This window comes from Aquila chrysaetos, chromosome 15 (assembly GCF_900496995.4).
Source record: "Aquila chrysaetos chrysaetos chromosome 15, bAquChr1.4, whole genome shotgun sequence".
In the NCBI taxonomy this organism is placed as follows: Eukaryota; Metazoa; Chordata; class Aves; order Accipitriformes; family Accipitridae; genus Aquila; species Aquila chrysaetos.
The window spans coordinates 10,374,770-10,391,447 of NC_044018.1; the positions used below are offsets into that span (position 1 = coordinate 10,374,770).

Consider the following 16,678-nt stretch of genomic DNA (forward strand, 5'->3'; position numbering starts at 1 on the left):
AACAGATGGGCTCTCTGCTCTTAATTCAGCTGAGAGCTGCTGAGCAGTGAATACTCCAGCGTGGTGTTGTGCAGGATTCTCAGTGTAGTGTTAGTTTTAAGGAAGTGAAGTTGCAAGGTGCTAGCAAGTCACCATGTGTGAACAGCCGATTTTGCAAGTGTCAAGTGTGGCCAGATTAGAAGTACTGTGAGACTGGCAGCTTCCTGAAGTCAAGGGGGGCAAAACTGCATAATAATTGGCAAAATCCTTTTGCTAATAAGGTTTTGGAGTGTTTTTTTGTTTTGGTTTTTTGGTGTTTTTTTTTTTTTCTTTTTTCCTTGGCAGTGTTCTCTTGAAAGTAGACCTCTTGCACAGAGAATTGAGAATTCATGTTGATGAACCTTTGCATGTTGATTAACCTAACCATGGTGCACATGTCTACAGCTGAATTAGTCTGGACTGTCTTTATACTGTGGACAGATTGGGTGCAAGTAATGTGATCTGTTCATCAAAATCTGCCTTAGAATAATATAAGTCTCACCCTACCAAACCAGGTGGAATTCAGTACCTACACTGCAGATCTTCAAGCTAGTTGAGTACACTTGCCTTACAGGTGCCGGAGACATAGTTGTTATATTCAGGGGTATTTAGGGAGAATCAACATGGTAAAACACAGATGACTGTGGGGATAAGGTAAGCAGCATCCTAACATTCATTGCCTACCCCAACAAGCACTCTTTTGCCTCCAAGGGGAGCATAAGACCACTTGCTCAGTGTAGACACCCACGTTTAGTCAATGAAGTCTGCCCTGGATGATTTGGCAGATGCAAGCTTGAAAAGCTGGGTGAGAGATATGGCCCATGCCATGTTACTTTAACAGTCAAAAGGATCAAACCACAAATTCTATCCATCATGTTTTTCACTAGCCTATTTCTAGCTAGTCTCATTATTTTAAATTGCTGTCCTGAACATCCAGAGACTCCACAGCAAGGAATAGTTCTCTTGTCATTCTCCTGGGCTTTGCACATAACAAGTATGGTGAGAAGACTAGGTCACGTGTTTCAGTTTGCTGAATTTGCTCAGTTGGATGGATCTTGCATACTGAAAGGAGTTAGAACTTCAGGCTTCATTTTTGAGTGTAAATTGAAGAGCTCCTGTGGAAACTTTTTCATGCTGTCCAATGCTCTAATTTTAGCCTAAATGAATTAAATTAGTAACAAAAAGTGGACTTTATCTCACCTAGCTATGTGAAAGTTAGCTACCTACAGCTAAGCAGAGTATTTATGGTCTCTCTGTAGCCAGCGGAGAGAAATAGGCACTTTAGAGGGAAACTCCTTCTCAGACAACTTTATTTGGATGGGATGAATCACCACATGGAAATTCTGTTGTTTCTGTTGACTGCAGAAGGAACATAAATAAGCAGATTAGACATGTACTGATATGTCTCAGATAAAGTTCATTTCCTCTGTCTTTCTCAACTACTTTAAATCAGTAAACAGATCAGACACATAGTGACACATCAGTGGTTAGAAGGGACAGTCAGGAATCGTAGAATCATAGAATGGTTTGGTTTGGAAAGGACCTTAAAGATCATCTAGTTCCAACCCCCTGCCATGGGCAGGGACACCTTCCACTAGACCAGGTTGCTCAAAGCCCCATCCAACCTGGCCTTGGACACTGCCAGGGATGGGGCAGCCACAGCCTCTCTGGGCAACCTGTTCCAGTGCCTCACCAACCTCATAGTGAAGAATTTCTTCCTGACATCTAATCTAAATCTACCCTCTTTCAGTTTAAAGCCACTACCCCTTGTCCTGTTACTACATGCCCTTGTAAAAAGTCCCTCTCCAGCCTTCTTGTAGGCCCCCTTTAGGTACTGGAGGGCTGCTGTAAGGTCTCCCCGGAGCCTTCTCTTCTCCAGGCTGAACCACCCCAACTCTCTCAGCCTGTCTTCATAGGAGAGGTGCTCCAGCCCTCTGATCATCTTTGTGGCTCTCCTCTGGAGTTGCTCCAACAGGTCCATGTCCTTATTATGTTGGGGCCCCCAAAGCTGAACGCAGTACTCCAGGTAGGGTCTCATGAGAGCGGAGTAGAGGGGGAAGAATCACCTCCCTTGACCTGCTGGTTATGCTTCTTTTAATGCAGCCCAGGATACAGTTGGCTTTCTGGGCTGCAAATGCACATCGCCAGGTCATGTTGAGCTTCTTATCAACCAGCACCCCCAAGTCCTTCTCCGCAGGGCTGCTCTCAATCCCTTCTCTGCCCAGCCTGTATTTGTGCTTGGGATTGCCCCGACACATGTGCATATTGAACTGTTACTGTATTTTGCAGGAACAAAATCTACTAGTGCCATTGACTTCAAGGGAAAAAACATTCCTGATGACAAGGAGAAAGAAGATGAAGAAAATGAGGCACTGGATTTTTTCAAAGAGGAGAAGACACCTGACTTAATCTCACAGCTGTCATCAGTGGAAAATGCCAAAAAAGGGGAGAAAAAAGAAGAGGAGGAGGAGGAAGAAGAGGAAGAAGATTTAGACCCTCTTGGCATAATCAGGTATGGCTGGTAGTACCTTTGTTATTTAGATTTTAGCCTAGTTTTCTAAACAAATAAGGCTGTTCGGTGTCACTGTCCCCTCATCCTGACATTTTTGAACATTGACCACTTTCAGCTGAATTTCACAGAGGAGGAGAGGCTTCTGCAGTTTGTGAAGGAGGTGCCTCAGTAGAGGGAAGAGGCTTTGTAGTGCCTCTTTAGTGCATTCCTCAGGAAATCCAAGTGACAGAGGGACATTGTGAATGCCTTGATAACAGTCTCAGCTACAGTAGGCACTTTACTGGACACTGCAGGGTCCCACCACAAAACAAAGCCACCAGGGTCCATTGGATGTGCTGTTCTGGAGTACATTGGTGTTTACAGTGTCTGGAACGGCTTTTGAGCTCACTTGCGTCTACAAGGAGGTACAGTTGTAGCAGCGTAAAGACCAAAAGAGCCAACATTTCAATCATGATGTTCACAAATAGGGTTTTCTGTCCTTCTTCCCTTATCTGAAGGTGTCACATGCTAAATGCTGCTAAGGGATAAACAATAACAGCTTGAGAAACCATAATTGAATCAAAGCTTGCCGATGTTAGTATCTGGGTTTGCTTACCTGTCCAATAATTTTCAGGCAGTTATTTTCTTCACTTCAAGATAAAATTTCTCACTTAATTCCCCAAAACATTTCCAACTACTGAAGCCTGGAAGCAAATTTAGTTCCTCAGTGGCTGGGATCATGAGTAGTGACTAAGGCTTAGCTGTTCTTGATCTTCAGTAAGCACTGACTGACTCAACTGAATTGTTTCAGCCACCCACAGTCACTAGCGATTATTGAATGTTTGTTGTCTTGGACCTGGATGGTGCTTTCAAAATGCTTCTTCATAGCAATAGGCCATAACTGATAGCAACAAGCCAGAGCCCTCTTTTGGTGTTTCCCAATTACCTTGAATTATTTCCAAGGGGATCATTCACTCCCGGCTCTAAGCTAGAGTCTCCCACACTAAGTTGGGTCAGCTACAATGATTAATACTGGAAGCGCCATTTGGACTTTGCTCCTGCTATTATAATCATATGTAATTGTCGATGTCCAGATATTGTCCTTTTTACTTGAAGTCTTTAATCCTTTACATGTCACCAGAAAACTTTAAGTATTATTCTTTTGACAAAGCACGTGCTTAATTACTCAGCATCAAAATTATTCTTCTGTTGAAGAAGAGTTTTAAAAAGTTAAATAACTATTTACAATAAGAAGTTAGATAGAGCAGTACTTCCCACAAAATGGTCCTTAGTTGGTAAGTTTACAACAGAAGCTGTCCTTTTTTGGATAGGAAAATGATCTATTGGGTTAGCAAATGCAATGTTGTATTTTCCAGCTTACAACAAGTAGAAGCTGTAAAGATCTTGCTGTGCCAAAACAAGCAAGGAATTTGCTTTTCTGCTCTGCACAGTTTGACATAGCATTTGAAAGTCTTGACTATTTTGGTCTTTTAATGCATTGAAGGATGACAAGATCTGGTATTTAATCCTCATTTAGTTTATTGCTTCCATTCCTTTCGAGGACAGAATTCTTACTGAATCAGAATAACTTCCTTTATATAAGAAGTGTAGTCTTTACTGATACAGAGCTGCAGCATGACATGTTATGCAGTCAGATGTTTTTCACTCTAAACCAGTGGTTGGCTATCTATAAAAACAAAAATTCTCCATATGTATTTATTATTATTTTTGTAAATCTCACATGTACACTAGCGAGGCAGAAACATGAAAGTGGAAATGAGAATCCTGCATCTGATTTTATATTGTCTCTATTCTTCTGTAACTCCCCTTGCTTCCATGGAAGGTATTTTCAATTCACACCAATGGAGATCAGATCAGACATAAGCATCGTATCCCAGCTTTATGCCATCTAGTAGGAGGTGTCTAGGTAAGAGGCCAAAGGCAGGAGCTTAGCTGTCAGTGGATGGGCATTTCTTGGGTGACCATTTTAGGGTGTCTTCCATTTTAGGGTGTCTTCTATGCCCATTAAAATGTTAGGTGCTTACGTGCTTTAAAGAGGGAGCTTGTAGGCCTCACAGCTTTAGTGCTTCAGATGTGCTTGAAGTTACTTTGGGATGGGTAAGAATAAAAAAAGGAGGTGATGCAGACTGGATAAATATGTTTAGTAGTAAACTGCTCCCTAATGCCTAGTAAATTCAGGTTAAAAAAAAAAAAAATCCACGATCCTTTCCCCTGTGAAAAACCTTTGAAAAGATGTAAAGCCAGCACTGAAACAAGCCAGTCCGTTCCAAGCAGTATCGGTGGCCAGGGTGCCTTGAGCAGCAGAGCTCTGACCTAAATTGAATCATGTGTTTGGCATAATCTTACAGGTTTTTTTCTTTCTGGATGAGGATAAAACTGCTCCAGTAGCACAGGCCTCCATATGTTGTCAGCACGCTTCATTTGGTAACAACTTTTCCTCCTGGGCCAGAAGACTGTGACTTGGATTTGGCCCAGCACTGCTGCTGTGCTGCTGAACCACCAGATATCCAGTTAAATATACTGGCCTTAGGGTAAAATGCTAAACTAGGGTCTTTTTTTCTGGTTTTGTGTTGCTGCTGATCATCCAGGTGGAAGCTCATACCGGTCTGGTTCCTTTTGCCTGGAGGAGACATCCCAGTTGTGCTGATTCTCTTCCTCACATTCAAGGCTGTGTCTGAGTTGCTCTTTCATGTCTGGTGGGCAACTCACTTGCCAGTTCTGCTCTTCAGCTTTCACGGGTATAAAGGATGGTCTACAAACTTTGTGTTTCTCTGCTGTATGATTCTTATGTCCAAAAGTTTTCTTTCTGTGTTAGCCAGGTGATCTTGGGCCATGTCTGGGATCTTTAACAACAGAAAGACTTTTTTCTCATCCAGATCGTGGACCTTTAAAAAATGACAATACATATTTCTGATTAAGTTTTCAGCTTTTAACACGCCTCCTCCTTTATTTTTTTTTCCCCCAGGCCTGGTTCTTCCTAGAATAAAAGGTGCTCAAAATTGGGTTACATTTGTGGGGTGCAGTGTTGAAATTAATTTGAAATATGTTTTCAAGGAGTGTACTTTCTCCTCTTCACCCACTGCCCTTTTTGATAGTTTGGAGTATTGTTATTCCAGTGTATTGTCACCAGTTACTCTGCAAGTTTTCCTGGACATTTGTAGAAATCTTTTCAGCTTTGGACAGAATATACAGGTCCTGTAAGAACAAGCACTCCTAACACAGAGTAAGATGGTCCTTTGACATCAGCTGTGCAGCAGGGAATGAATATAGTGTACTCACTTTTGTAGCAGTGGCACATTTCTAGATCTATTTCATTTTTCTTGGCAGTGTAAGTGTACAGTGATTTGTAAGTCGCAAGGCTCTCATAGCCAAACTAATTTTTTTAAAGTTAGCATCTCCTTTTTTTCTTTTTCTTTTTTTCTGGTAAGCCACGATCATTAGAATATCCCTTTGTTAAAATGTTTTAATTCCTCTATATGTGGGAAATCAGATATGTATTTTACTCCACATTAAAGGGACAATGTTAGGTATATTGACTTATCTTTGTCTCTATTGTTATCCTTAAAGTGAGCACAATACTGCTTTTTATCACCCTTCTCTAAATCCATCTGTCTTATCATTTGCAGATACATATTTTTAAGTGCTTAGTAGACTACCATGGCATTTTGACAATATACCTGGGTTTTTAGAGTTGCGGTATCTTGTAACATTGCTGTCTTTTAAAGGACTTTCTTTGTAAATTGCAAAATAGTACTGTGTGGCTAGTCACAATTGCAGGGGTTTCTCCAACTGGAATGCCTTCAGGAATAAGCGAAGCAAGAATACTAGGTCCAAAAGAGGCTAATCCTCTGAAGGGAAAGGCATGGAAGACAGCCACAAGGTGGAGGAGCTGCCTACCCGCAGCTAGGATATTCTTGATGATACTGCTGAAAATTCTGCCATGGAAAAAGGTGTAATTTGCCAGTGGTTTGAGAGATTTTCATGGAGTGAAGAGAGCTGTGTGAAGCAGGAATCCGGAGCAGCATCAATGCTAGTCAGCTCAGCTGTGCTAGGGCACATTGGCTGAGGCTGACTGGGCAGTATCTGACCATGTCTATACCTTTACATTCTCCTGTCCTCCAAATTAGGTTTGCTACATCCAGAATACCCACTGGAAATGGTTGCTGGCCTGTGCTGTCTCCTGGGCTGTGATTAGGATGGTTTAGGAGAAGGCAGGCTGTCCCATGCCAGGGGAGTACGAGGTACTGTCCTAACAGCTGAACTGTTGAACCGAGTTTCTGTGCTCAGGACCTGGGTGTGACAGAATTACTGAAAAAAATAGTATGGCCCTGAGCTCCTCTGCCCACAAGGGTTAGCTTTCTGCCTGCTGCCATGTTTAATCCCAGTCTGCCTTGAGGGTTCCCTAGGATTTTGCTTTCTGTAGGGAATTCAGGCAACCAGTTGTGGATTTTTTTACTTGATCCAAGCAAGATCAAGTTAGGCATTTCTAGCTCTGAATCTTAAAACAATATAAAAACCACATCACAATAACTGAATTGGGTTTTGTCTTCTCCCTCAGTGGATGAACTATGCAGGTTTATTGTTTGTAGGTTGAAGCCAAGAACTTTAGTATCTCTCGCCTCTCACTTTGTAGTTAAAATAACTGAATTTAGTATTTGTATTCAGTTTACTCCAATAAATCTGAGACAGCAGCTGATTAAAATGACTCAGAACCAGCTCCTCTGAACAAAGCAGCAACAATTTTGCAAAGGGAGTGTGGCTGCTGCATGGGTTAAAGCATGCAGCAGCCCTTTCAGTGCATGCATCTCTTCAGCTGCAATTAACTTATGAGGTAATACTTGTTCACCAGCTTGGAAGAACCCACCTTTTCCTGTGCTTTCCTTTCCTGTCTTCATCAGCTCTCTGCAGCCCTCACAGGAGCCTCTCCTCCACACACGGTTCCCTCCCTTCCATCCTTTTTCCTTTGCCTTCCTAAATCTTTCAGTGACAGCATATCTTCCCTCAGCCCTAGGCTTTTCCTGGCAAACTGCAGAGAGCCCAGACGTGGGTATTCCCCAGACAAGAGCTCTTCTGTCTCCTCGTGGGTCCCGGAGAGTTCCTGTCTCCACTCTCTACCTTTGCTATTGTTTCAAAGGATTTCCCCTCGTGGCTTCTCATCTGAATTTGTGCCTTTGCAGAGGAATAAAGACATGTGCATAGGTGGAAGTTTTGCATCTCTTGTGTTTAAACGCAGATACAGCTATTCCTAGACAATAGCTAGGAAGGGATGGGGCTGGTGAGGGCTGACCTTTTGGGGGCGTGCTGCCAAAAGTTTTTAAAAGCCTTGTAGCTAGTTGTTGCTGGGGTCAAGCTCAACCACCCCTGGTGCCAGAGGTTTGCCGTGGCTGGGTTTAGTTGGTAAGGAAATTATTAAAGGACTCAGGGCCTTTTCTGGCTGCAGATGAAATGGGTGATGGCTTTGAGCAACAGACTGGCAGGGAAGGAGCAGCCAGGCAGCCAGCCCTGGCCTTGCCAGAGCCCCGCAGAGTCAGGCTGGCTGCAGGAGGAAGTAGGCTGTCGCACAAGCCAGCAGTTGTTTCTGGGTTGTGTCCCACACCTTCAGGTCTCCCAGCCCCCTGATGGCAGCCAGGCTAGAGTTTGACTCCTGAGCTGTTCATCCCAGTGCTCCCTTTCTTTTGCTTTTCTTCCTTGTTGTGGCAAAAGAGCCTAGGATGGCCTCAGCCTTTTGTCTTTGCAGGAGAAATGAGTGGCAACGTTTGATCTTGCTTCCTCTGCCAGAAACCTTGGGCTGCTGAGAACGGCTGACGAAGAGGCAGAAATCAGCTTAAGGGGAGCCCTGCACTTAGCATCTTTCCAAGTGATTTTATTGATAGAATGCCCAGAGCTGAAATAGGTGAAGGCAGTGTGCTTGCCAGTGGATTTCCACTTTCAAGGAAGAGGATTTCTGCAGGCTGGAGTGGTGTTGTGGCACAGCTGCTGTCTGCTGGACAGATGGTCTGGACCAAACTTGTCAAAATGTGTGTTCAGCTGCTGTGCCTTCTGGTCCTTGGTTGGCAGGGTTGTATTTCTGCCACTCCTCAAGATGCCACTCCTCAGGCATCCTCCTACTCCTCAGCCACTCATAAATTCACAACTGCCTTTTGGTCTAGCCAGGTACGTGCATGACTTCCCCTCTGAATCCCGTAGGATTCATACACAGCAGTAGAAACACTTGTCTGTCTGTCCTGATCAGCTGAGAGAGGGTGAAGGTGTCAAAACATCAAAGAAGAGAGAAGATACAGGTTATTTTTTCTTTAATGAAATTCAGATAGTTAAAACAATGAACAAGAAAAGAAGGAAAGAGCCTTGTTTTCCTAGCAGTGTGTGTATCTGTGCTCACAGCTGTGAAGCCTTCATAGATTTAAACAGGCAGATCTTTATTTTCTGTCAGTTGTTGAGTCACAAGCTTAGGTTGCAAGGCATGCTCGACCGTCACTTTGCCAAGTGACACAAGTATTTGTCGCAATTCCAATCCAGCTGCTGTCAGATTGCCGACTTGCAAAATCCCAGTAAACAACCCCATTGGTCTTCTGCTGAAACATTTCTGACAGTTGAAATTTTTCTGAAAACCAAGGACATAGCCTGGTATAGTATTCTTCCCCATCAAAAAGAGGAAAAAGAAGAAAAGGCAGCAAAAAGTCTGTGTTACCCATCCAGTTAAAAGATAAGCCTCACTTTTCATAAATTCATAAAAATAAATTCATAATTTCATAAATTGTCTGCTCTCAACTCTTTTTAGGGGCAACCTTATAGCCTCTCCATGGCACATTTTAACCATGTGGCTAGGGAGTAAAGCAGGATGGCAGGGATGCTCTCCAGTTTGTCTGTCCTGAACTTTTTTTATGTTTAGGTACTTTGTGAGTGTTGTTTTCCCACACAGTGGGCTTTCCTTTCTCTTCTGCCTCCAATCCCATCTCCTGACCACAGCTTCCCACATATTTCTTTTCTGCAAAACTTGCTGTCCCACCACAGATGGAAGGGTGAGGGTGATTGAAAGAAAACAATGGAAAATGAAACGATGTTTAGCTATTGAATCTCGCAGAATCATCTATATTCTTTCTGTGTTGTGTCTTCTGAGTGGAAGAAACATATTCTCTTGGAATGTGTTTTCCTTGGGAGAACTCTACCAAGGCCTGTGTGGCTCCAAGTGGTGGACTGAGAACCTTTTCTAGCTGTACTTTCCAACCAGGGGAATCGAGTTGGATGTGTGAAGGACTCAGCACTCTTCCCTCATTGCTGCTCTGTGGTAGTGCTAACTGAATGTAAGTGCACTCGGGAAAACTGAGATTTTCTGGTACTTCTGGGCTTGTAGTTGGCATATATTACATCCATAAGCACTCCTTCAGGAGAGCATATTTGACAGGTGATTGCAAAAACCCTGCTGCTATGTCCACTTCTGGAAATCAGAAAGAACTGTACCTTGGGATCTGAGCTAGGGCACTCAAACTGTCAGAGAGATTTGGAGAAGAGTGGATGCATAACTTACAGATCTAAAGTTGGCTGCTCTGTGTTTTCTTTTATTCTGGAAACAGTCACTTCCCTGACCTAAGGAAAACTTGTGTGAGTCCTCCCATGTACCAGCATTGTCCTTATCTGCATTCATATTTCCTGGTCTAATGTTGGATTTTTAGTTTCATAAGATTATGCTGTCATCATTTCCCCAGGTTTTATGTTGCATGTTGAAGCAATTGCCTTGGTTAAACTTCAGTGGTGAGTTTCTGTCATGGCTGGCTTGAGTGATTCCAGTACATACACAGCTGGAACATGAGGATCCTTTGGGAAGGAGTTTAAGTAATTATTTTAATGTGCTTGATTTTCTTTTTGATTAGAACACTGAATATACTTTAATGGGTTTTATAAATAGTAAATTTCTGTTTATACCATCATCCTAAACCGAAAGGACTGTAAATAACTCTATAGTCTGTGTAGTGTTACAGGTGTGTATGCCATCCAGCAGTGTTTTCAAGCAGAACACAAATGTAACTACATCTGAGATAAAATGCAGCAAGGACTTAATAGCTTAGTGCAATACTTCACTGCTGCATCAGACAGTAAGTGAAGAACACATAATTCAACTCGAAATGCGGGGGGAATTGCACTGAAGTAGATGTAAATACCCAGCTTGGAATTTGACCAACTTGCTGAAGTAGATATGTCTGCTTTTAAGGAAGATGTCATGGGATTTTTAATGAACCCGGTTCATTGTTTACAATGTATTAAAGCAGTAAAACTTACCACACACTTTTCTATGTATAGAAGAATTGTAGAGCCAAGTATTCAGGGAACTGGAATGAAATACCATTGCCACTAGCTGGCACCAGCTTTCAAATAATTCCCATAGTCCTCTGAGTGAACTCTCAGCTTTTGATTTTCCCATCCTGTTTAATAGCAATGTGTGGTCATTTGTAGCAGAGCAGAACTAAACGGTGATGAAGGCGTGCAGAAGCTGCCGTGAGCCATTCTGCAGGCGTATTAAGCAAGTCCTTGCTTAACTGAGACAGGTTTGTAGGAGGCAGAAGATCCTTTAGAAGGGGTACAGGATAGGTTTACAACTACATAGAATCAAAAGTGTCTTTTTTTTACTTCTGCTTTGGAAGAGGATTGAACATGATGTAATTGGGCAGATTTAAACGTGTTTTGTTTCATGGACTTTACAATAATAGGATGACTCAAGTCCTTAATTAGAATAAAAAAGCATTACATCATCGATTAGCCTGCTCCTTTCACCAAGGCACGGGAAATCTTTAATCGACAGATGCAGGGAACTGCTTGTAGATGAGACAGACTGCTAATGAGGGATGGATTCAGAGCTGCCCTGTTGCTTTTCTGTTCACCAAGTATAACAGAATTGTTTGCTCTAGAAGAAGCTGTCTATGGGGTGAATGTGTGCTCAGTTTAAATTGAGATGGGAGACTGGCTTTTCCTTTCATCTGATGCTGTCAAGTTCCTAATTCAGCAGACTTAATAAAACCATTGTTCCCTTTTCCCCATGGATCTGCTGGAGAATTTTCTGTCTTGGTTTCAAAGGATTGAAGAACTGGCTTTTGGAAAACAATTTGTGGAAGCTATCTGCAAAACTTTGCCAAAAATACATGAATTAGCCATTGTAACTGTGGCCTGGTACTAATTAACACACCTGAGGATCACATCTCTTGCTACTGCCCCTTGCAGCAGTTGGCCAGATCTGGAATCATCTGAAGTGCCAGCGAAAGGAGGAATGTCCTTAAGGACAGACACACGTTTGGGACTCAGCAGCTCTTCATTCTGCACTTGAATTTCTCAGGTCGCATCACACTATGTAAAAGTTAGATCTCTCCATTATCCTTTTGATAAAAGGAATAAAACTGACTGTATAGGTCTGCCTGGGGAAAAATTTCCCTTTGCACAGAAACGTGGCATTCAGATTGTTGTTAATGACAGTTGTCTTTGAAGTGAAAGAAATGCTTTCTATTGCCTTCCATAAAGGATAAGACTCAAAACTTTTCTTTCCATATTGCCTGAGATGCCCAGTCATGTCCAGATCATAAGGGGGAGTAAGACTTACCAGCACAGTGAAATATGCAGCTGTGGTAGGTGGTTTGACTGTGGCTAAACTAGTAAATAAAAGCAGACAGGAACTGTAATCTTGCTCTGTGCCAACTAGGATGAAGTAGCTTCTGTCCGACAGCTAAATCCTTCCGCTCCCCAGAACAAGCTAGCCACGTCCAAAACAGGAAGGGCCCTGAGCTTGTACTGGTCCCTAAATTATGTCCAGGCATCATTTGGGAAAGCAATAATTAGCCTGGGCCAAATTCATGCCAGGAAGCATGCTAAAAACTCACAAGACAGATACTGTGTACTGTTATCTCAGCCCAAGCCCTGACCGTGTTTATTTGCTAGTGTAGATGTTGCCTTTTTGTTGTCAACAAGGCAGCCTGAAGAAGGTGCACATTTAGGAGTCAGGACTGGAGCTGTTGGGGCCCTGTAATGAGACTTTTCTTGGTGCAGGCGGTGTTGAGTGTATGTCTGACACTTAATGATGCTCTGTGATCATAAAACACCAAGGGCATTTTGCAGCAAGTATGTAGCTGGCTGCTGTGGCTCCTATCAGCTAGCACTCTTTTGGGTGATGGTGGGCACAGCTCAGGAGCTAGCCCAGGACTGGGCGGGTGCAGCCAGCCTGGTTTGGAATATAACAGAGTTCAGCTGTGTGGGTGTGAGCCGTGGTGTGTCAGTTGGCCAGGAAAAGGTCTTGACTTGGGTTTTTGCTAATATAGACTATTTTCTGAGGTCTGCTCTCTGAACCATGATTTTCTGTAATAACTGCTACTTATTTGGCATGATACGCAAACTGGTCAGAGTGGCTTGGATGGAGGATTTCCAAGAGTCTCTCTCCCTTGCTTTATTGCTTTTTGTCTGTAATAGCATCCAAGGCATTCTTGAAGGCATCATTAAACACAAAACATGGTGTCATCCCCTCAAAACCACCTTACTACATTATCTAAACCCATTTGCGGAAGACGTCTTATTTTTCATCTGTGTGATGGGTTATCTGCCAGCATAGGCTATTGCTGTGTATAACAGTCTTGCCCTGAAAACTTGTTCCCAAGTCATCTGTCTTTCTCGTCTTGGCTATGAGTGACAGAGCCATGGCCCCCAGCTGTTCCTGTAATATGAAAAAAAGCAAATGCGTTCTTAAGAGGCTCCTGAGGGCTAACCCTTACTTCCTCCCTCAGGGGCTGTTACAGCAAACCCTGACCTCACTGGAGTTGTTTTTATTTGTTCAGTGGTGCTGCCAAGAGACAAGGGCAGTGCCACACAATGTGGGATGCTCAAATGGGAAGGAGAAGCATGTGGTCCAGAGCTGCTGGCCAACTTCTCAGGGGAATTAGTTTCAATTCTTCATTTCAAATACATCCTGTTTAGGCTGCTGACAGCTCACTTCTGGTTTTCAGGACCATGTTTCATTCTCAATCTGTAAGAGTGCTGGCATGCCCTGCCACATAGAGGTGCAGAGAGAATTCTGAAAGGTGGTGAGGTGTTTGGGGGCTATCCAAATGTTGCAGTCTGTTGGCAATAAGCATTGTTTTACTTGCCCTTGGGAGGTGGTTAGAGATGTAACCCAGCCTGTTGTATCCCTTACTCTAATGGAGAAACTTGCTTGATCTGCCCATCGTTTGCCAGCTGTTGGCAGCACTGCACCACTGGGCAGCACAGCACCATTGCTCACAGGATGGGAGCCATCATGGTGCTGTTGTGCGCTACAAGATGGATGGTACTGATGGATATTATGAAGGATGCCAAGGTATCCTTAAACCCTACAGACAAATGGGCAACATGGCAAAGGACAGTCTCCTTTCTGCTCTCTGCTTATCTGTTCTTCCTGGGAGGGTCTGGTACCCAGGACCCCTCGCAGGGACCATTTCCAAAAGGTACATGGAGAAATCTGCAGCAAGTTTGTCTCCATACACAGTCGTCTGGCAGTATCTCATCAAGCTGTGCTCCTTCGAACACCCCCACATGCCTTTGTTCTGTGCCCAACATGTCATAAGCACCCTCCATTTCAGGCTATGACTTTGCAGAGCTCTAGCACAAACCTCGCATTATTTCAAGCACTTTGAACTGAAAATCAGATGCAGAATAAATAATAATTCCAGGACACCACACAGAGCAAGGGAAGACCAAGGCCAAGTGTTTTATAGTATGGATACAGTCCTGCCCCAGCTCTCTTGTTCAGCAGCGCAGGTGTGAGTGCTGCCTCCTGTGCTTATGGCACCTCTGCTGTGGAATTCTGCCAGTCGTGGGAAGGTAGGCAGCCTCAAAACACTTCCCTTCCTTGGAGAGACCACAGGCAGATGTGGTGGGTTGACCCTGGCTGGACGCCAGGTGCCCACCAAAGCCGCCCTAACACTCCCCTCCTCAGCTGGACAGGGGAGAGAAAATATAATGAAAGGCTCGTGGGTTGGGATAAGGACAGGGAGAGATCACACACCAATTACCGTCACTGGCAAAACGGACTTGACTTGGGGAAAATTAATTTAATTTATTACCGATCAAATCAGAGTAGGATAATGAGAAATAAAACCTAAATCTTAAAAGGCTTTCCCCCTGCCCCTCCGTTCTTCCCAGACTTAACTTCACTCCTGATTTTCTCTACCTCCTCCCTCCTGAGCAGCAGAGGGGGACCGGGAATGGGGGTTGCGGTCAGTTCATCACATGTTTTTTCTGTTGCTCCTTCTTCCTCAGGAGGAGGACTCCTCATTCTTCCCCTGCTCCAGCGCGGGTCCCTTCCACGGGGTGCAGTCCTTCAGGCACAGACTGCTCCAGCGTGGGTCCCCCGCAGGGTCACAAGTCCTGCCAGAAAACCTGCTCCAGCGTGGGTCCCCCGCGGGGTCACAAGTCCTGCCAGAAAACCTGCTCCAGCGTGGGTCCCCGCGGGGTCACCAGTCCTGCCAGCAAACCTGCTCCAGCGTGGGCTCCTCTCTCCACGGGGCCACAGGTCCTGCCAGGAGCCTGCTCCAGTGTGGGCTTCCCCCGCAGGGTCACAGCCTCCTTCGGGCGCCCACCTGCTCCGGCGTGGGGTCCTCCCCGGGCTGCAGGTGGAGATCTGCTCCCCCGTGGACCTCCCTGGGCTGCAGGGGGACAGCCTGCCTCACCATGGTCTTCATCACGGGCTGCAGGGGAATCTCTGCTCCGGCGCCTGGAGCACCTCCTCCCCTCCTTCTGCACTGACCTGGGGTCTGCAGGGCTGGTGCTCTCACATATTCTCACTCCTTTCTTCTCCGGCTGCAGTTCTGTTGTGCAGGTTTTTTCCCCTTTTTAAACATATTATCCCAGAGGCACTACCACCATCGCTGATGGGCTCGGCCTTGGCCAGTGGCAGGTCCATCTTAGAGCCAGCTGGCATTGGCTCTGTCAGACATGGGGGAAGCTTCTAGCAGCTTCTCACAGAAGCCACCCCTGCAGCGCCCTGCTACCAAAACCTTGCCATGCAAACTCAATACAGCAGGTACCAGTGTCCTCCTTTGGGGGTGCAAAGGAAGGTGAATAGAGACAGGCGTGAGACCAGGAGCTGCAGACAGGAGCTGGGTGGGCAGCATGGAGGGGCTCGGTGAGGGGCACAAGGCAGCCCCATGAATCAGCACCTGGCATTTTGGCCATGCTTGATGTACTATATGTTTACAACCACACTGATCCTGTGGTGTTGGTTCTCTGTGCTAGCCATGTGGCATGTGAAAGGTCTGCTGTAGCATTTCTCCTTTTGGATCCAGATCCTGAAAGGTCCTGGGTCTGTGTTTTCTGTCTGAAATCATCATTCTTTCCTCCAACATTGCCACAGCCACTGTAACACCGGGGAGTAGAAGCTTAAAACATTGTGCAGTTATTTGTAATTGCTACTCCCCTGCTGTCATCAGCATCATTTCATCACTTTTCCACTAGTTCCTCCTACTGACACAGATTAGTGATATAATTTCTGCTCCCCCTGTGTGTTCAACAAAAGATCCCCTTACCAAACCTTAGTTAATTTCTCACATCTCTCCAACTTATTAGATGGCTTAGTTACACAAGATTCTCCACCGATGTAAAATGGCATAACTTCAATGTACTTTGAGTCTATTTAGGATTTGTGAGTCAGCAAACTGGCCCAAGGGATCAAGTTACTTGCCCAAGCTCACACCATGAGTCAACAGCAGCTAATCTTGAAAAGAGCTCTCCTTGGGCTAATACAGCACTATACGCTTGCCGCTTTTTGTGCCCACACAAGCCTGAGGTCTCACGTTGTGTGGGATTTGAGAGCCTGAGACATTTACCAGCATTTCTACCCACAGTCTGTGTTCCCTGATCCATTTTCCCTGCTGCATCCCTTGCAGCACGTGAATCTTCAGCGTTTCTAATCCAGCCAGCCCCAAGGGGGACAGCTGGCAGTAGCAGATCATCAGGTAGCTAAGTAGGAGCAAGGAGCAGGGTCGGCAATGAATCAGTTGGGTGGATCTGCAGGCTCATGTCGCTTGTGTCAAGTCATAATTCCCTGAGGATATGAGAAGCTAGTTGGAGGCCTTGCTCAGATCATCCATCTGCCATCTCTGAAGAGTGCTGTGGGAATAGCAAGTGTCGCTCTGGATGAGCTGA

General features: G+C 44.7%; 1 protein-coding gene across 2 annotated transcripts in view; it reads left to right on the top strand.

Annotated features, from left to right (window-relative positions):
* The window catches only part of HS1BP3 (HCLS1 binding protein 3), a 54,582-nt gene that overhangs the window by 15,240 nt on the left and 22,664 nt on the right, over positions 1-16,678 (top strand). For both annotated transcript variants that reach the window (XM_030037719.2, XM_030037718.2), the window contains exon 4: positions 2,308-2,530. In XM_030037719.2, the coding sequence (XP_029893579.1) occupies positions 2,308-2,530 (223 nt within the window). The remainder of the gene's footprint in view (positions 1-2,307; positions 2,531-16,678) is intronic.